Source organism: Lissotriton helveticus, chromosome 3_1 (assembly GCF_964261635.1).
Source record: "Lissotriton helveticus chromosome 3_1, aLisHel1.1, whole genome shotgun sequence".
NCBI classification, from domain to species: Eukaryota; Metazoa; Chordata; class Amphibia; order Caudata; family Salamandridae; genus Lissotriton; species Lissotriton helveticus.
In genome coordinates, this window is record NC_136061.1 from 809,772,976 (window position 1) to 809,794,233 (window position 21,258).

Genomic DNA, 21,258 nt, shown 5'->3' on the forward strand with positions numbered 1-21,258 from the left:
TCTGTAGATCTGAAAGACGCCTACTTTCACATACCTATACATCCTGCTCACAGGAAATACCTAAGGTTTGTACTGGAAGGACAACACTATCAGTTCACAGTCCTTCCATTTGGGGTGACGACGGCACCAAGAGTATTCACAAAGTGCCTAGCAGTAGTAGCAGCACATCTGCGAAGACAACAGATCCATGTCTTCCCTTATCTAGACGATTGGCTCATAAAAGCCAAATCGGCCAGTCAGTGTGTTACACACACACATCAGACGATCCAAACGTTGCACAACTTAGGGTTTACAATAAACTACACCAAGTCGCACCTACATCAGTATCTAGGGGCTACAATAGACACGACTACAGCTCTAGCTTATCCCAGTCCAGCCAGGATACAGAGCATTCAAAACTTAGTTGCTGTGTTTCAACACCAACAGTCTTTCCCAGCCAGAGTGTTCATGAAACTCATAGGCATGATGGCATCTTGCATCTTCATAGTTCCACACGCAAGATTGCAAATGCGTCCGTTACAAGAGTGTCTAGCACGACAGTGGAACCAAGCTCACGTTCAACTAACAGACCTGGTGTTGGTGGACAGTCGCACACATCGCTCTCTGCAGTGGTGGAACACCAAAAACCTGACAAAGGGGCGGCCGTTCCTAGAGCCAGTTCCACAAGTAGTGCTCACAACAGACGCATCCCTCACAGGATGGGGAGCCCATCTCCTACGACATACCACTCAGGGTCAATGGACCGCTCAACAGCAGCTACTCCATATCAGCCATCTCGAGCTGCTAGTAATATTCCTAGCACTCAAGTCCTTCCAACTTCATGTGCAACGCAAGGCTGTCCTCATCCGGACGGACAATGACAGCCATGTACTATATTCAAAAACAGGGGGGGACACACTCTCTGCAACTGTCCCAGCTTGCACAAGACATTTGGAGATGGGCCATTCCTCAAAACATACATCTGCTAGCGGAACACCTTCCAGGAGTTCACAATCAGATAGCAGATCTGTTGAGTCGGCAGTCACAACAGATTCACCAATGGGAATTGCATCCACAAGTTCGTCAGCCATTCTTCCAACAGTGGGGTCATCCACACATAGACCTATTTGCCACCCACGAAAATGTAAAATGCCCAGCCTTTGCCGCCAGGTTTCCACACCCACTATCCAAAGGCAATGCGATATGGATGAACTGGTCAGGCAGATTTGTGTACGCTTTTCTGCCTCTCCCACTAATTCCATTAGTGGTGCGCAAGCTCAGACAACAGTCTCAAACTAATCCTTGTAGCTCCCACGTGGGCACGCCAACCGTGGTTCACCATGTTGCTGGAACTCTCTCTAGTTCCACACTAAAAGTTGCGGCTCACTCCATCTCTGTTAACACAGAACCATGGTGAAATCAGGCACCCAGACCAGCACCAACGGAATCTGGCGATCTGGCTCCTGAAGTCTTAGAGTTTGGTTATTTAAACCTACCACCAGACTGTATGGACATTATTAAAGAAGCCAGAAAACCCAATACCAGAGCGTGTTACGCTGCTAAATGGAAAAGATTCGCAATTTATTGCACAAATAATCAAATTGACCCCCTGGATGCTTCCATCCAGAATATCATTTGTTACCTTCTACATCTACAAAGGTCTAATTTGGCATATTCTTCCATACGCCTGCACCTTGCAGCAATTGCAGCTTATTTACAAAACAGACAAAATCTGTCTCTCTTCAGAGTTCCCGCGATTAAAGCGTTCATGGAAGACTTGAAAAGGATAATCCCACCCAGGTTACCTCCTTCTCCTGTGTGGAACTTAAATGTTGTCCTTACCAGACTTATGGGACCCCCTTTCAAGCCCCTACATAGATGAGAGCTGCAATTCCTAACATGGAAAACTGCTTTCCTTTTTGCTATCACCTCTCTCAGAAGAGTAAGTGAAATTCAAGCTTTCACTATACAAGAACCATTTTTTCAAATACATCCTAACAAAGTGGTTCTTAGGTCTAATCCAAAATTTCTCCCAAAAGTTGTCACTCCTTTTCACCTCAATCAGTCTGTCGAGCTACCTCTGTTTTTCCGAAACCCAGACACAGTAGCAGAAAGGGCTTTACACACCCTAGATGTTAAAAGAGCTCGACTAAATCATTTCGAAAAACTAAACAACTGTTTGTCGCTTTCTCTCCTCCGCACAAAGGTACCCCCATCTCTAAAGGCGGGATTGCACGGTGGATTGTAAAGTGTATACAAATCTGCTATATAAAGGCTAAACGTACACCAACAGTTACTCCTAGAGCGCACTCCACTCGCAAAATAGGAGCCTCTATGAGTTTCTTAGGAAATATACCACTAGAGGACATGTGCAAGGCAGGAGCATGGTCTACACCACACACCTTCACTAAACACTATTGTGTTGATGTGCAAGCCAAGCAGCAAGCTGCAGTAGGCCAAGCTGTCCTTAAAACTCTCTTTCAAACGACTGCAACGTCTACAGGTGACCACCGCTAGAGGGGATACTGCTGCACAATCGATGCACAGTGTACTATCTGCAGCTCATATGCCTCGAACGGAAAATGCTACTTACCAGTATGCATCTGTTCTTGGCATGTAGAGCTGCAGAGTAGTACACGGCCTTCCCGGGACTTGTATCCGTTCCAGTTTTCATCTCACTTAGATGCATACGCATGGACATCCTTCTTTCTTTACTTCTACTGACTCCATCATTTCCCATCATGGCGAAAAACAATCTGAGGATGGAGCCGATGCCCATGCGCAGTATTGTCCAAGGGAGGAGTCACCTATCGGGACTAACAAAGACTTCTTCCAAGAAGACAACAACCTGCAATCATCCGAGCCCAACACCAGGTGGCGATCTAATGCTCAGTGTACTACTCTGCAGCTCTACATGCCAAGAACAGATGCATACTGGTAAGTAGCATTTTCCTTCTGATGGATACATCTGCCAGTGGATTCCTCACCTTGTGAATATCCCCTGCTTCGGCAACATTCGGAAATTCTTTTGTAGCTCCCCGCCGACGTGGACGACGTCACGAAAGCACGGCATCGCGCGCAGCTCCGCTGACGTCACTGACTCCATAATAGACCCACGTCGGCGTGATGACATCAGTTCCCTTTTTTCCGCGTTGTCGACGCTAACGTTTTTTTTAGGGATCCTCAGTAGCTACGGGGTAACTCTGTTACTGTTGATTATTTCTACTGCTTTGCTGTTTCTTTGTTTCCTTTCGAGATGTCTTCGAAGAAGACTGGGTTCAAGCCGTGTGGAGAGTGCGGGAAGATGATGTCCATAACTGATCCGCATGAAGCCTGCGTTTGGTGCCTTTCTTCTGATCATGACATCCAAGGGTGTCCTTCCTGCAAGAAAATGAACCCCAAGGCGCTGAGAGAAAGAGAGGCAAAGCTTCTTGTAGCGAAGATGAAAGGCAAGAAAGATAGGAAGAGTTCGAAGTCGCGGTCGAGGTCGCGTTCGAAGTCCCGCTCGAGGTCGCCTTCGAGGTCGTCTTCGGGGCCTGCTTCTCGATTATAAGAAGAAGCACAGAAAGAGGAAGCATGGGTCTCTACGCCATTCTGACACGCAGTCGAAGTCTCCAGGTAGAAGACATTGGAAGGATTATGTGTCTCCTTCACCTGTTGTTCAGGATCCGGAAAGTGAGACTTTGCCTGTTGAGTCTCCGGAGCAGGCTCCGGCATCCAATCAGTCTCCGGCGCTGTTCCATTCTCCACCTCGAGAAGAGGAAGAGGCTCCATTGCCAGAGGGTCTGCGACTCCGGAGCATCAGCCAGAGGATTTGGCTGACACAGTTCCTGCACCTCGGCAGGAGCAGCCTGAGGGTCAATACCCTCCATTTCCAGGCCCAGGACAAGACCCTACGCAATTATTTAAATGCTATGTATGGTGTCTTCTCGAGAGCCATGTACCCCTCTGGAGCACCGACTGGTCCCATGGGTCCGATGGCCTTTAACCTGGGCGTCTCTCAGGCATATGCACCGGCGCTGTTTATGCCTTTTAAAGGAGCAAGAGGATTGTTAAAATGAAACACACTGAATAAAAAATAATATCCACGGGAAAAAATAAAAGGAGCTGAGATTTCACAGCTCTTTCCTCTTATTAAAAATATTGTTTTTTTTCCTTCCTTGGGCCAGGAAAACCATTTCAACTCAATGCATCTTTTTCTGCTGTGGTTCCAAGACTTGCCTTAGTTATAAATATTCCATTCTCAGACGGCAGCAGGCTCTGTAGACCACCCTGAAGCAGAGCAACTTCTTTTCTTCTTTCAGAGGTCCAGGGCTGCTAACTTCTGCATATTGTGGCAACAAGATGTTGGGGTGCGAGCGGCATCCAGTGGGGCAGGACTGGTTCTCAGGGTGCCCTTTTTGGGGGGGTCTATCGCGGATAATGTTGTGGAGAGTTTGAGTTGTAAAACCTGATGTTTGGGAGTGGGAGGCGGATTCACCGTGTGAGGTTGCGAGGCAGCCCAGGAGACTCCCAGTTCACAGCATGCTGGCTTTGGTTACATAGAGGGGCGGCAAACCCGGCCTGGAGTCTTAAGGGAGAACGGAGCCGCCTCAAGAGACTCTAGCAGCCTGTCCGCGTGCTGTAGAGCAGAGAGGCGCACGGACACACATATATAAAATCATGAACACATGCATGAATACACACACGCATACAGAAACAACGACAACATACAAACATACAAGAAGACATTGGACATCACGTAGACACACTCACATCCATTTTCACCCCCACTGCAAACACGACCGATTCGCAAACTCTCACATAGCAAAATGGAAAGTACACAAAGCCCACACCAGTGCTTTAAAACGGCTGGTACTGTCCCGTATCTGCACAGAATTTTGGATCCACTAAACACACACACGTACTCCCCAAAAACTAAAGCTCTAAACTCCGAAAAAGGCAAATAAAAACACCCAGGCCGAGCAAAACACTCAGACACATACAGATAGAGAACTAGTGCTTATATAAAGCGCTGCATTTTGTCGGCGCGCGCGAAAATAAAGTTGCGCGGTCGCCGTATGCGCTTTTTAAAACAAGCTGTCGCCATTGCCAAAGCAGAATAAAAAAAACATAATGTCTACTGGCTAATAAAGCAGACCATGTAACGCTGCAAGGAAACGATCCAGTCGGGATGGGCGGGGCCAAAAGGAGACCGGGCGGTAACAGAGAAGCCTCATTTTCAATAGGGTGCGAGTGTTTACCATAAGCGATGACACCCGCCAAAAAAAAAGATGAGCGGTGCTTTCATTCCACTTCTAAAATCTTCTTGATTACAAGAGGCTCGCAGAGCGAGCAGCGCATGCGGCTGTAACGCTAGGCAAGACCTAATAAATACTTAAACATATATGCGTACAGGGGCTTTCATTCAACCCTCTCCTTTTCATTGGTCTGTTATAGCGTGGCATCATTCAAATTCTGCTGACGTCCACAACAGGATGCAGCATGGGGCAGTGGATCTCCCAGCTTCAGCAAGTGACTGTGCACATGTGGTCATCCACACATTTTGTAGTGCACTATTTTTGTGAAGGGACAGCAGCTCTACATAGACGGCTGTCATGAGTTTGTCTTAATGGTTGCCACCTCCATGCATACTTTGTTATTGTTTATAATTCCAACATAATTAACCCCTCCCATGCGCCCGCGATTTTGCGGAAGTGCGACACTTCCGCAAAACTGCCGGGGTCGCGTCGGCCATTGGCCGACGGCAGCACCAGCGAGGTAGCGTTGCCGTGTTGCCGACGGCAGCATGGAAGGGGTTAAAGTATACAAAAAGCCATGATTACCGCTTGTGCATGTGAATCCATGACGGACATTTTGGAATGTTTTTTTCATAACGTATAACAACCATGTACAAACACATGCGCACAGGCCAGTGTCCACCGTATAATTCTTTTTAGAATACTAAACATTACTTTGTGCTCCAAAGCGCTCAAAGTGTTGATTTTGTGAAATGGTAAAGTAATATTAAAGTATAGCAAAGCCAGTAGTGCTGCAGCCAGTGCTTGTTATGAATTGTGCATAGTGAATGTACTGCAGGGGCTACTGAGATATAATCCTTTATTTTGTCCGGTTTACATTTTTTTCTATTTTTCTTTTTATACTCATTCCAAATGATGTTACACATCTTTATGAATTTTTGTATCTTTGATATAAGTAGTGTGCTTTGGTAAAGCAGTGTGCAGTATTAAGATGTACATTTTATGTAATGATACAAATGTATAGCGGTTTGCATGGCAGGAATATTATTTTCCCTTGCTGTAATTTTTGCACTACTAACGTCTGTTTTTGATCATTTATGGTGCTGCTTGGTGTGTTGTTGTAGAGCTGATTTACAACCTGAAATTCCAGAGGTGGACCTGCTTCAGGAGCTGAACATCGTAAATGCGAACACCATGTAAGGATGATTTACCGTACACATTTTCCTTGAATTTTTCTTTTGTCTTAGCACAGAGATTTAAGTTTTGTGACTAAAGCTGAAGCTTGTGCTTTTGAATCTACCCATTTTCCTAGGCACTTTCATAGTAGGATTGTATACTAGATCCACGAGGCAAACCGCTCCTACCACCCAAGTGCTTAGTGATCTTTTGAAAATTAGCAAAGTCAACACTGACTATTCAAAGTTTTTCTTGCCTTTCACTGCTTTACATGTGCATTTTGCACAACCATTCTCATTTGAACAGTTCCAAGACGAACACTGGATATGTTCCTAGTCTAATTGGGAATGGACATCCTTCTACTTTTCTGATGAGTGCTGCCCAAGTACACAGTATTCCAGATTGGATTTCAATGGAAGCAAGTTTGAGTAAATAGTCTGTGAGTGAAACACACGCATTTTTTTATTTTTCTGATGTAGCTTATTGTTCCAGTACTTGCACACTGCCAATTTATTTCATCTTGATTACCCTTTCTTTTTTTTTGTAAATCTTCTTATTAAACATACATCAGTTCAAGTAAACATTACAGAGGAATCAACACATTCGTGCACTGCAATGACATAGAAGGGATTATGGTACATCGTTACATGGAAAGGGAATGTTACGAGGAAAGGGGATCATCATGCTCAATACAACGAGGTGGCAAACATATTTCTCCATGGTAGGTATTCCAAAGGCTCCAAATACGGGACCACTTTTTGGGCCAGCCCCTGGCCAAGTACACCATCTATTCCCTATACATGCACCAATCTAGATCTTTTTTCTAAGCTTCTATTGTGGGTTGTTGAGCTGCGCCCCATAGCTGTGCAATATTCCTTTTCGCGAGCATGAACCCTAATGTGGTCCATTGTGTCTGGTGAGTGTTCATGTCAGTAGGCTCCCAGATGTTCAGGAGACACCTTTGTGCCTCTGGGTGGAGACAGACTGAGAGCACTGTGTTGATGATGTTGTGTACCTTGCGCCAGAAGGAGCTTATGGAAGCACACTCCCAGATTATGTGTATGAATGTTCCCATGTGTCCACATCGCCTCTTGCATTCCCCTCCAACCGCTGTCTCCATATGTATCAGACGGCGTCCCGTAATATACACCCTGTGAAGGATTTTGAGCTGCACTAATCTAAGTCGTGCCGGGATGGCGACCACTCTAGGAGAGGACACTGCCTCCCACTAGTCCTCATCATCCAGCTCAATCCCGTCACTTATTCATTTCTCCCGCAATGATTGGAGGGGTCCGCCATGTTATTTATTAGTTTCTTATATAGTAGGGAAATAGCTTTTTCGGGTTGGTGTCAGTCCAATATTCTGTCTTCCAATGGTGAGGAGCCGGGAGGAGAAGCACTCTGTGGTAGATGAGAATGAAGTGAGTGTAGAACCTGTGCATATCGGAAATATTCAGTGTCTGCCAACTCGCATGCCCTTTGCAGCTCGGTAAAGGACCTGACCCCACCCTCTCCCCAAATGTCTTTGATACATGAAATTCTGACAAGGTCCCACCTATCAAACCCTTTTGACCTCCATAAACTGCCTAACCTCTCAGAGTCCCAAAGTGGAGTCGCTGATGTCACTCTTTGACCCCACCCAAGCGAGTTAGTAGCGTTGTGCCAAATTTGGATGGAGTGTTTGGTGGGGCCTGTTGGTGTGTATCGTTCAGGCCGTGAGTATAGTGTCCTGCCATAATTCCTTCCGTGGAGAAGCTATCTATCCATGGCATAACCAGGGTCATCAGGACGACCGTATGTGCCATGAATGACGGCTGCTAGATGAACTGTCTAGTAGTATCTTTTGATGTCGGGAAGGCTGATGCCTCCATTATACCAGTTTAATGTCAGATGATTCAGGGCTATACGTGGCCTTCCCTCCCAAAGCAGGTCTCTCTGGAGGCTCTCAACTTCCTTAAAGTATTGCGTGTGGAAAAGGTCTAGGGTGTTCTGTAGGGGTGTAGAGGAATCTAGGTAAACCGGGCTGCCCTACCCAGTAGAGAAAGGGGGAGTGATTTCCAGCTGGCAATGTCCCTTTTGAGCCTATGCAAGGGTGGAAGAAGATTTTGGGCGTATCGGAGTGAGGGGTCAAGGGAGATTAAGATCCCTGAATACTTAAAACCAACAGTGTTAATCTGTATTGGACAGGTCCTCAGGCGGATTGGGTGGGTCCACCCTGAGGACATACAAAAAGAACTTACCCCAGTTGACAGTAAAGCCAGAAAATCTACAGAATATCACCAGAATATCTAGAACCGCTATCAGGGATTTCCTTGGGGAGGCCAAATAGAGTAGTATATCGTCCGCATAGAGTGAGATGCAGTCTTCCCAATCAGGGGACCATCTCAATCCTCGTATCATTGGGTCTCTGCAGATCCAAGCCGCTAGAGGTTCTAGGGCGAGGGCAAAAAGGAGTGGCGAAAGTGGGCATCACGGACGGGTTCCCCGACTAAGTTGGAACATGGCTGACCGTTTATTGTTGAACACCACCTGAGCCAAAGGCTCACTTCACAAGAGATGGATCCACTGGATGTATTTTGGACCGAAACCCATCTTAGCCAACACTGCTCAAAGGTAGGGCCATTCAAAAGTATCAAACACAATGGTCGCGTCCAAGGACACGATCACAGCTGGCTCTTGAATGGTAGGCACTCTACTCACCACTCCAGGAACTCTGCGCAACTTCAAGGCCATGTTTCTGTGAGACATAAAGCCGTATTGATCCGGGTGGACTAGAGTATTGACTATTTTAACCAGGCGAGTAGCCAAGAGTTTGGGCAATTTTTTTGGTTCAGCATTTAGGAGGGAAATGGGTCTGTACGAGGCACAGTCAGTCTTGGATTTACCTTCTTTGTGTATTGTGACTATGGTGGCAATCCTCTGCTCCCCACCCTCCCTTGATTCCTCAAACATAGATTTCAAATATGGTGCCAATTTATCGGGTCAAAGTTTGTACAGCTCGATGGGAAGTCCATTGGGACCAAGGAGCTTCCCCTAGTTTAAGGATCGGATTGCTTGCACTATCACATCCATTGTCGATTCAATGTCCAAATACGTATGATCTTCTAAGGAGGGCTGGGGGAGCCTAATGTCTCATAGTAATTCCCGAGAGTCCTCTTTGGTGTGCGAGGTTACGGTCGTGTAAACAGTACAAAAATGGTTGGCGATTCCATCTACTATTTCCTGTGGCTCTGTAAGGAAGGTGTCTCCATCAACTTTCCTGCTCGCCCATTCCTTTTTTGATTACCCTTTTAATTGGCCCAGTGAAGTGTGCACAAAATCCACTAATTATAAATCCCTTGGCCTTCTTTCATTGTAAGCATTTCCTAAACTCTGCATCTGTGGGCCTATAGCATTCAGTCAAAATCCGATCCTGTTCAGAGGGGGCTATGGGAGGTGGTCACAGAACAGATGTGCTTCTGTGCCCCAGCCGTGGTGGTTGAGGTAATTTGCCACTGTTGGCCTGGGGCTTGTCCTGCTATGGCTCTGCAGATTGGGACAGGTACAACACTTTCTGCTCTTGACCTTTAGGGTAGCGAGTAAGAGCATTAACAGCCTCCTCGGGAATCTAGCATAGGGGTATGAGTGCACAATGTCAACAGTCAATCAAGAGATGCAATAATTTCATTGTCCAGCCTAGTACTTGGCTTTTTAGAAAAGAAAAAAGAAAAGAAAGCAGTCATAGCCAGCATCCCCGCTTATCTTGCAGACAATTTCACAATCTCTGGTGCATCTCTTCACACTCGCAACCAGGACACCATCAGACTGTAAGGTAAGAGGTACAGCATAGAGAAGAGAAAACAAGGAAGTGGGCCTTTCCATCTTTGCACCCAGAGTCTGAAACATCATCACTGGATCCAACAGGACCTCCCCAACGATGCTCCAATTTCGGAAAGATTTGAAAACGCACCTCTTTAAAGAACACTACTTCACGATGCATTAACCATCCAAAACTCAACATCCTTTCCTGTTACTTGTTGATGTTTTGCTTGTCTTTGTCCATGTACAGTGGTCTGCAGACTTTATTTTTTTTTGCGAATGCCGTGCTATAGAAATGCCATATTCATACATACTTTACGTTTTAATTTCATAGCAATACTGAAGACTACATATTTCAATCCAGTGTACAGGGCAGTGATCTTGTCATAACTCTGCTGTCTCACACTTGAATGATCCTTGATTCTCCAGCATTGTATCTTTCATATATTGCAAACACAAGGACTTCATAGATGGAGCACTGAAACTTTTCAGACACTCACCCCCAGTCACAGATCTGGGTTGAATACATCATCCTTCGTTAGCTCACTTTGTCACCTCAGTTCATAGCCAGCTATATGCAAATCAGTCTTGACCTTGTGCCTCATTGGAAGAGTCCAGCCCGAATTGCCAAGCCAGGCCTTCCCTAAACCGAAAACAAGCATCCTGGGACTGGTTTCTGGGTAACACACTTCATCAGCCAGGCTAGCTTGGATCCAGTGGCAAAGTGAGCAATGGACCCATGTCTGGGCATAGCCTACCTACTTAGGGCGAACAAAGCAAACCCAAGGAGATGATGGACGGAGCGCTGAAACTTTTCAGACACTCACCTCCAGTCACAGATCCGGGTTGAATTCATAATTATTCTTTAGCTCATGCTGGATTTTTAACATCAGTTCCGCTGTAGGGTCAGTTGCTACTCTGCTTCAAGGCTCGACATTACGATTTCTTGCTCCATATGGTCCTTTATTCACATTGGGGTTGGTCCTCAGGAATGATTCAGAAACCCAAAAGACAAAACAAAACAAAAAGATTCAGGCTATTGTTCCTGACTTGATGGGTTTGAGGTTAAGGTGCTCCCTCACCAGTGCCCTATCCATGCAGTGCCTAGGTGCAGGGAGCAATCCTGCCCACCAACCCTTCAAAGAAAAGAAACGTGCAGTCGGCGCTTGCCTGAGTCCACGGCCCTCCTGGACCGTGGGGATGGGAGACTCAGCCTCCTTGTCGCTCCTGGGAGTACTGGTCTCTGCAGCAGTGCTCTCTGGGCGTCCTCCTGATCTTGGATCCACTCCGTCCTCTCGCAGGGTGCCTACGTCCTCTGGGAGATCTTCTTCTGCGTCGGTGTCTTTTCCACGCTTTCCGTTCTCCTCGACTTCAGTCTTCTCCTCGCGCTCCTCTTCTCCTCCGGCTGTTGTCCACAAAAAGCCCTGACTCGTCCGTCCTCCTTCCTTTCTTTGGACGTCTAGAGCGCAACCCTCTCTTCTGGGTTGAACCACGTACGCCTCCATATTGTATTTCTCGCATGTATCGTGAGAGCCCGGTCCAGGCTCCTCACACATGTCTTGCAAGATCTTGCTGGCAGTTCTGCAAGAGTTTAAGGCCTTCTTGGCTCAAATCATTCAAGGTGGACCGGATGCAGCCTAATAAGTGATCCGGGCTGGTCTGGATATTACTGAGTGCTTGGGGTGAGTAGTTGACACAAGTGAGGTGCATGATGTGCAGGCATCCCATAAGAATGTGCCTTTTGATGGATTACTCACTTTTGGCGAAAAGACTGTTTTCTCCCTCAAATACTTTAAGGAAAGTAAAACCATAGAGCATTTCTTGGGCCTTTCCACCCTTGACAGACAGTTTCCTCATCGGTTTTCACTCTTCCAAGGCTCTCCAAAGGGCTAGCATATAGAGGGTCACAGCTTTCATTTATAGGAGCTGTCTTTTACACAGTGAAGTTCAGAGAATTTCCACTGCCATAAGTCAAGGACATTTGGTCTATGATCTTGATGCTTTAATAACGGTCCTGGATCTCGGTGTGAGCAGCTGTAGCCACATGCATCAGGGTAGTCCACTTTGCTGGGTGGCATGTGCAGGCTCAAAAGTCTCAGTCCACACCAAAGAAACCTGTTGATATCATCCAGATTCGGAGTAGACTGCACAAAATCGGCAGTATTGGCTGCTCAACCGCAACTTGACCAGCATCAGACCCCTCTTCCTACCCTACCCAGAGCTGACATTGGAGACCAATGCGTCACTGCTGGGTATGGGAGGTCATTGGAAGAGGTGGAGATTAGACAGATCTGATCCAGGCGGAATCCCAGTTCCACATCAGTCTGTTAGAGTTGTAGGCTATTTCCCCGGTGTCAAAGGCTTCCTGCCATCCATCAAGGGAAGACTTGTACAGGGTCTCACGGACAACACCACTGTCATGGGTTATTGTAACTAACAAGGCAGAGTGGGGTCCTGTGACAAGTGACGCTGCGCCTCCGAAATTGGCTGTATTGTTAATTCAAGCATTCCAACTATCACTTTTTGTATACTTTAGTTTGTCACCCTAAGTGGGATGAGCATGCCCACACGGCTGTCCCATGCACACTGTCATTGAAGCCAAGCTGTACCCGGCTGATGAGCCCATAACTAGGTCAACACCGTTCCTGGGTAGCTTGTGTTCTGGTTCAGTGAGGATCTGGCTTGGATATCCTTGTGGGGAACCTTGTCCATCCCCATAACAGGGGCTCCTGTGAATAGGACAATTGCCCACCGCCATTGCCCTGCATCAGGCAACCCAAAATTCTTCACCAAACACCCTACCCCGAGTGTTTGGTGGTCCAAGCCTCTACCTCACAAAGCACGTTCCCTTCTGCACCCCCAGACAGGGAAACCAAGCGGCTGGATAGTTGGGGCAAGAAAATGTTTTCGTTTCGCCAGCTTTACATTGTGTTCAGTGAACACCACATGCCTATTAGGCTCTCTTTGTGGGAAACAGTTGCACAATTGCTGCCACAGGTCCCGGAGAAGGCCCGGGCTATTCTCTCCCAAGCAGTATCAGACGGGAGGGATGTGGCAAAGTTCACCATTTGTTGTGGGCTTAACACAACTTGCTGGAATGAGCGATATCATCGACTTGGGTTGTTCATCTCCATGCCTGGCTGAGAACTTAGGCTTTTCTGGGGATGTCCAGGCTACCCTTAAGGACATGCCCCTTGATGGCATCCGTCTGTTTGGAGACAAGGCAGACACAGCCCTGAAGTGCTTTAAGGACTCAGGATGGTGGAAGGGGGTTGGGGAGGGGGGCTACTGCCAAGCCTGTGGACTTCTCAGTGGCCACCCGTCTGCCTTTCCCTCCTTTTGTGGCCACGGAGGGGCTTTTAGCTGAACAAGCTATATCCCAGCCACAATACCGTGCAAATTCAGCAACCTCTGTGCTACAGTGGACGTGGCTCCTTTCGAACCCATGGGTTGGGTGGCTAGAGGTCAGATCAGCCCACTCCTCCCTGTGCAGCTGCCAAACATTCCTAGTTCAGTCCTTCAAGATCATGGGCGGCCAGTGGGTGGCTGGATCAGCCATCACCTGCACCACTTGCAAAACATCACATCAGTTCTTCAGGTAGTCCGAAGAGCCTACACCCTTCCCTTTGAGACTACCCCACTGTGGCAGGGTATCCGGAATGGAGAAGACACTAGAACGTTTTAGAAATGTTTTTATTTTACCAAACACTCTTCTTTGTCTACTCGTAAGTCTTTCCTTCGCAAAAGTGGCAGGATCCGTCTTGACTCTGTGCAGAGGGTCCACCATGAAGGGAAACCGGCGCCTGGTATAACAGTTCAGGTTTTTTCTAACTGGTGGGTTGTAATACAGCCACTCCGTCGTAACAGCCGGGACCCAAAATAAACCAGAATAAAACAAGGTATTAGGACAACCGTCCACTCTCTCGGTATCTTGTCAGGGACCGGGTGTGAGGAAACCAAGTGCTCAATGTAGGTATGGTAACTATCGGGGCTTTAGTGCTCATGAGGGGGAATAGGCTTTGACTATACACAATATTTACAACGCTACTCTAGCCCGCACAGGAATCGGGAACTTTTACGCATCAGTGTGGTCACGTCTCCCGACCCAACCCGCTACCTTGCCCCGTACCTATTCGAGCCACGCTCCTCCCTTGGGAACGTGGCGGGGCGGCTCGTGGTACCGGTGGCCTCCTGGCTTCGCTGCGGTGTTCTCGAAGTTCAGCTTCCGCTCCTCCTCGTTTTCGGCAACCTCGATACTCGCTCCGGATCTCCAACTCTCTTCCTCCTGGCAAACGCTGTCCGCCTTCTTCCGGGAATCCTCCTCCTTCGGCGGCCCAGGCGAGTTGACGTCGTCGGTGGGCGGGGCCTCGTCTTGCCGAAAACCCCAATTAAGGAGACCCTGTCCGTTTTCTTCCTCCAGGTTCAACAAGGGCTGATTTTGTGAAGACCAATCGTCCTGCTGGAAAGTGACAGAAGGGGGTGAGAGTGGTGTAGCTGACCACCATTCATTTTCTATTTCCTTTTCTTCCGTGTGCTGACCTGCCCCGTTACACCCACCTTCCATGCATCCAAGTTATGACCTGCTGACAGGGGACCACCTGAACTTGATTCTGGACTCATTTGGCCAAGGGAGGCAAAGAGAGGGTTCTGGCACCAGAAGTAGGCTTTGGTTGCTATTCTTGCTACTTTCTGGTCCCCAAAAAGGACAATGGTTTCATCCTATACTTGTTCTATGCGCCCTCAACTACTTCCTCAAAAAGAAAAAGTTCAAGATGCTCATTCTGGCTCAAGTCTTGTCTGCCCTGGACTTGAAGGATGCCTATTTTCACATTCCTGTCCTGACTGCTCATCGACATTACCTGCGGTTCATGGGAGGCCACAAGCACTTTCAGTTCACGGTGCTCCTCTTTGCATTTACCAGCACCCCCTTGGGTGTCCTCCAAGGTGATGGTGGTGGTCGCAGCTCATCTGCGCAGATCACGGGTTCCATTCTTCTCCTATCACACTTGACTCCCTCTCGCATGCTGCCTTTCATCTGAGCTGTTCTGGACACAGTGCAGTTTTGGGCCTATACTCCCGAGCAGCGAACCCAGGATATTCAGGCTATTATCCAAATGTTTCAGCTTCTATCTTGGATTCAGTGAGTCTCTCTGAAGCTGCTGAGCCTCATGGCCTCCTGCATCCTGCTAGTGACATATGCCAGATAGATTATGCGGGCTCTGCAGTGGGATCTGAAGTTCCAGTGGACACAGCATCAGGGAAATCTCTCCGATATTGGCCCAGATCTCGGAGGGAACTGCACAGGACCCGCAGTTGTGGCTGACCAACCGCGATTGGTTCAGAGTCAGACCCTTCGTCCTTCCCCAACCAGATAACACAGTAGTGACAGATGTGTCACTCCTCCGATGGGGTGACCATCTAGGAGAGGTGGAGATTAGAGGACTCTGGTCTCAAGGGGAATGAGGACTCCGAAACAACTTGCTGGATCTCCGTGCAGTTTGCTTGGTATTGATAGCTTTTCTTCCTTCAGTCAAGGGAATGCTGGTTCAAGTATTCATGGACAACACAACCTTCATGTGTTACTGCAACAAACAGGGCGGGGTGGGGTTGTGGACCCTTTGCCAAGATGCCCTGCCTCTCTGGACATGAATGGCACAAGAGGGCATATCCTTGGAGGATCAACACCTGGCAGGTTACCTGAATGCCAGGGCGGACAAACTCAGCCGTCGATGCCCTAGCAGATCACAAATGGCATCTCCATCTGGAGGTGCACAAAGGTCTCTTTCAGCAGTGGGGAGAGCCTTGGTTAGATCTGTTCCCCACCGCTGAGAATGTTGAATGTCAGAAATTTTGCACGCTAGAGTTTCCAAGGCTGAACTTGCTCTACGATGCTTTTGGTCACGAGTGGAGCTCAGGCCTCTTGTGCTCCTTTCTGCCAATACCACTTCTGTCCAGGGTGCTCAAGAAGATCAGGAGCGACCGGGCCCAAGTCATTCATGTGGCTCTGGGCTGGGCATGGAGAGTCTGGTATCCTGAGCTTCTCCAATTGAGTACCGATCCTCCAATCAGGCTGCTCCTTCGGGTGGATCTTCTGTCCCAGCAGCAGAGGAAGGTCCTCTACACGAACCTGTCAACTCTACGCCTTCTTGTGTGGAGATTGAGTGATGGCACTTTACAGCATACAAGCTTCCTCTTGAAGTCTGTAATGGTTTTTTAGAAGCCAGGCGTCCCTCTGTGAAGACAGTTTACGCCTGCAGGTGATTTTTTTTAAAATAAAATATTGTACAGACAGGTTTATTGATCCTCTTTCTGCTTCCCTTTCTCAAGTCCTTCTCTTTATTTTGCCCTTTGCCAAGCAGGGCTCCGCTCTGGGCACTCTTAAAGAGTACCTTTCGGCCTTGTCACCCTTCTTGAGGCTGCCAGCCACCCTCTTTATTTAAATCCCCTATCGTGAATAGATTTCTTAAGGGGCTTGTACATCTGTTCCCACCTGCCCCATTCATCATGCCTCAGTGGGACAGTAATTTGGTTCTGACCTTGCTGATGTGTGCTCCATTCGGACCTATGCACAACTGCCCCCTCCGGCTGCTTACCATCAAAACAGCTTTTCTTGTGGCAATAACTTCTGCCAGGAGGGTGAGCGAAATGCAGGCTCTATCATCCAAGTCTCCTTACCTGACCATCTTCCCTAATAAGTTGGTACTTTGCATTAGGGCCTCTTTATTACTGAAAGTGGGAACACCGTTCCACTTAATAATAATAATAATACGGACACTTATAAAGCGTGACAGCTACCTCAAACAGAGGTGTACCGATGCTAAAGTGGACAGTAGTGCAGCAGAGGACAGCCAAAAACCAAGTCTTCGGACCCTAATCTGCCTCAAAGAGCCAGGTTTTAACCATTTTCCTGAAAAGGGTCTCAGTTTCTATGGTACAGAAGTTACTGGGCAGAGAATTCCACAGTTTTGCTCACTTTGCCCAATATCTGTGCTCCTCACACTGTTCTGAAGAGGAGAAGCGACTCTACCATATGTACCCAAAAAGACTTACCTTGACTGCACTAAAGAGTTCTGGTTGGACGACCAACTCTTCAAGGAGTACTTTGGATTAAAGAAATGTCCTGCAGTGTAGAAGAGGACTGTCTCGGATGGGTCATCCACTGCATCAAATCAAAATTGGATATGCGCTGGCTGCAAAATAGCCTCCTGAAGGCCTACAGGCATTGCAACGTGGAGTTACAGTCCTTGACATTTGCCAGGTAGCAATGTAGGCATTGCTGCACACGTTTACCAAAAACTACAGCCTGGACAGTCAAGTCCAAAAGGACAGCCTTTTATGGCCGCTCTGTCCTGCAGGACTTCCTAATCTAACCTTGTCTGCAGTCCCTCCTCTGGGGATGGTATTGCTTGGATATCTGATCAAAGGTAAGGAATCTGCTGCCACATGTCTCTATCGGATGGAGAAGATACTTACCTTTGGTAACGCCTTATCTGGTAGAGACATGATCTAGCTGAAGATTCCTTATCGACCCACCCACCTCCCCGCTCTGCAGACAGGTTTTTAAGGCCAGAGCTGATCCCTTTCAGGGCCCTCGTTGTTCTAAGCACACCTGTGTCACTGCACTTCATAGCTTCATGCTCCTGGCGTGAAAAGTAACTGACATCAGCATGCCGAGGTGGCACCTATGTAGGTGACATGAATGTCATGTCCAACACTGAAGAAACCGACGATGTCACGCAAAGCCGACCAATGCCACTTACTAGCGTGCAAGGGTATTGCTCAAGCAAAAGTCTTCCTTATCCAGCCTGATCCCTGGGAAATTCAAAAGTAAGGAATCTCCAGCTAGAACATGTCTCTACAAGATAATTTGCTACTGAAGGTGAGTAAATTGTCCATCAGGCTACCGCTTCTGGAGGGTCTTCTGTCATAGAGGCAGAGTCTGGTTCTGTTCCCGAAGCTGCACAGTCTACAACTCCATGAGTGGAGATTGAGTAACAGCATTTGACTGTGCTCAGTTTACCACATCAGCTTGTGAATTTCATCCTCTACAAAGTTCATTAATACCAGACACTGGGGCATATTTGTGGCCTTGTGTGGAGCTCACCACAAAGACCCTTTACAAGTAAACTGTCACATGACATGTTTTATTGTTTGTTTTATCTGTGACCCAGCAAGGTCTTGCAGTTGCACTAACAAAAAGGTTATTTGCCTGAGGGTTTGGCTTTTTTAATCACCTGTTGTGATGCAGTTTATTAAAGGTTTTTCACGTATGTTTCCTCCCAAACTATTTGTGGTATCACAGCAGGATCTTAATTTGGTCCTAATGTTCCTCATGTGCACCCTCTTTGAGTGACACGCTGCTGCTTGTTGTGTCTTCTGATTCTCAAACCATCTTCCTCATTGTGATCACTTCAGCTCCTCACATGATCGAGCTCTACGCTGTCTATGTGAAGCATCATTTTGCCACCTTTTTCCTAGACACACTGGTGTTGAGGACAAAAACAGCTTTTTGCCAAACATTATGACTCTTTTTCATACTGGGCAATCTATTACCCGACCAACATTGTTTGCTTTGCCTAATCTCTCAAAAAAAGGAAGAGACTCCATCAACTAAACCCCTGTAGACTCTTAATCTTGTATGTCAACCGCTCTAATCCAGCAGTCCTCTGCATTAAGATCTGATATGCATTGGCCAGAAAGAACAGAGGGCTTATTGCACCAGGTTCAAGGCTGCTACCATTACGTTTGCACGCAGCTTCCCTGTTCTTGACATCTATAAGGCTGTGATATTGATATCCCTGATCATTTTCACAAAGCACTACTTCGTTGACAGCCAGGTCTGACAAGAAGGGCATTTGGGCCTTTAGGTCCTGCAGGACTTTTTGGTCTGAGTCCACTCCACAGCCCCTCCACATTGGGAAGCTACAACTTTGGAATCTATTCTAAAGGTGAGAAATCTCAGGTTGTTTGTATCCATCAGAAGACAAGGTTACTTACCTTGTCTAACACTCTTTCAATGGGGTCTCTAGCCGCAGATTACTTACTGCTGTCCCACCTTCCCATTTTGTGGAGTGAACTTTTTTGGCTATAAAGATCCTAAATTAAAGATCTGCACACTGGTACCTCCAATTTTCACGTTCCGTGTCCAAGGGTGTGAAAAGAGTCAAGCAAGAAAGAGACGTTGAAGCACAGGTGTAGCCCTTATATGCAGCTCTGCTGTGGTACTTCCGGGCGAAATGAGGCTGACATGGAACCTCACGGTGCCACTTACCAGTGCTCATGATCACTGCTGTGAAAACATAATAATAATAATAATCCACATTTGTAAAGCTCACAATCACCCGTAAGGGTCTCTAGGCGCTGGGGGCCGTCGGGAAGATTAAGCAAGCTATTGCCCAGAGTCACATGGTGCTGGGCTAACCTGCCGCCGGAGCCGGGGATCGAACCGTGATCCCCAGATTCCAGCGTCAGTCGCCCTGGCCGCGGCGCCACACCTCTCCCTAACATCTGCATCCATTCTGGCACATGGGGAATATTCTAAAGATGAGGAACCTGCAGTTGGAGTATCCATGAGAAAGAGCGTTCCCAAAGGTAGTTCAACACTAATAGATCAATCCGTATACCTGTAGGACATTTGCACTTAAGTACTGAATTTGTGTGACAAGGGATAGGGTTATAGGGCAGGGGAGCAGTCTTATTGTGCCGGATGGAAGACTTTGTGCAGCATAGAGGGACCAGGCATTCTATGATTATTTTTCTCTGATCTGCATCCTGAATCCGTGGAATCGACAAAGTTGTTAAATTAAATCAACAGAAACTTAATTGCTGGGTGAGTGCAGACTTGGTTGCTACAGTGTGCAATGTTGAGTTACTTACAAGAAGAGAGGGAAATTATATTTTACACCCAATGTGTTAACATTCTTCTTAATACAATATTTGACAAGTGCTTGGTTAAGGAGGGCTAATTAATAGATGTTGTCCCAGTACGGTTCCGTCCTGAAAAATGTTAAAGTTGGTTGAAATAAAACAGAAAATGTCATATTTTATAGTTACAATACTTGCAATTTGGGCTACTACCCACAACAAAGTAATTGAAGAGTTATTTGTGGTTGGTTTGCCTCATATAAAGTAGGCCATTCAAGTAAGCAAAAAGTACTCCCACAATGGGCTTTTGAAATTACATTTCTTAAATTTGGGTTATTGTGAAAGACTCTGGGGCATAAAATGCCACCTATTGTGTTTTTGTTACTGTTAGTACTGGAAAAGCTGCTAATAGAGATGCACATTAACACCAAGTCTTAAGGATTGCTGGGAGTACAGCAGATGAAATACAGTTGCTTGAAAGGTGATTCATTGGATAAACTTGTTAGACTTTCTTGCTAGTAGTGTAACAGTTACTCTGAACTGCAGGGGTGGTGAAGAATCTTAGTGAGATTTGTACATCTGACATTCTTAGACCCTTGTTGTTGGACCAATTAGAGCACAGATTCTCAAGCTGTCATCTCATCCTAAAGTCATGTGGCTGTGAGAACTTATTGGTCTTTCCCATTGTGATGTTACATTTAGCTTCTCTGAACAAAGATCAATGCATTAGGTTGTCCCTGGCTTTTGAAGCCCTATAGTTCACCATCATGTGTCTTTTCCCTAGTCTTCCTAAGACTGCTGTCAGCCTGGGCAAGTTCTTATCTGGCAAACAGCTTTGCATTATATTAGCCCTGTACACACACCTCTTTAAGTATCATTACCCAAGTATCTGCTGTGGAAGCCTATTTGTTCTGATGAATTATTCTAACTGCAGATTGCTAAACTTTTAAATTTCTCCAAGTGACATACTGAATCCATCATCATTTTCCGGCAATTGCTCTTGTATGCCAATAGGTATCACCAACTGACTCCACGGTAGCCGTGTTCTGCCTCTGGAAGTGACAGTGTGGACCGTATATAGCCACCTCTTCTGTGTGCTAACATCCAATTTTTCTGTGCCCTTCGATGCAGATCCAGGCTCCGCTCATGAACTTAATAAGGTCTTCAACAAACCTCAAAATATTTTTCGGTTACACTGTGC

The 21,258-nt window shown here is 46.9% G+C and overlaps 1 protein-coding gene across 2 annotated transcripts in view; it reads left to right on the top strand.

The window, feature by feature from the left end:
- The window catches only part of HPS5 (HPS5 biogenesis of lysosomal organelles complex 2 subunit 2), a 594,029-nt gene that overhangs the window by 377,510 nt on the left and 195,261 nt on the right, over positions 1-21,258 (top strand). For both annotated transcript variants that reach the window (XM_078681077.1, XM_078681076.1), the window contains exon 15: positions 6,344-6,415. In XM_078681077.1, coding sequence (XP_078537203.1) covers positions 6,344-6,415 — 72 coding nt within the window. The remainder of the gene's footprint in view (positions 1-6,343; positions 6,416-21,258) is intronic.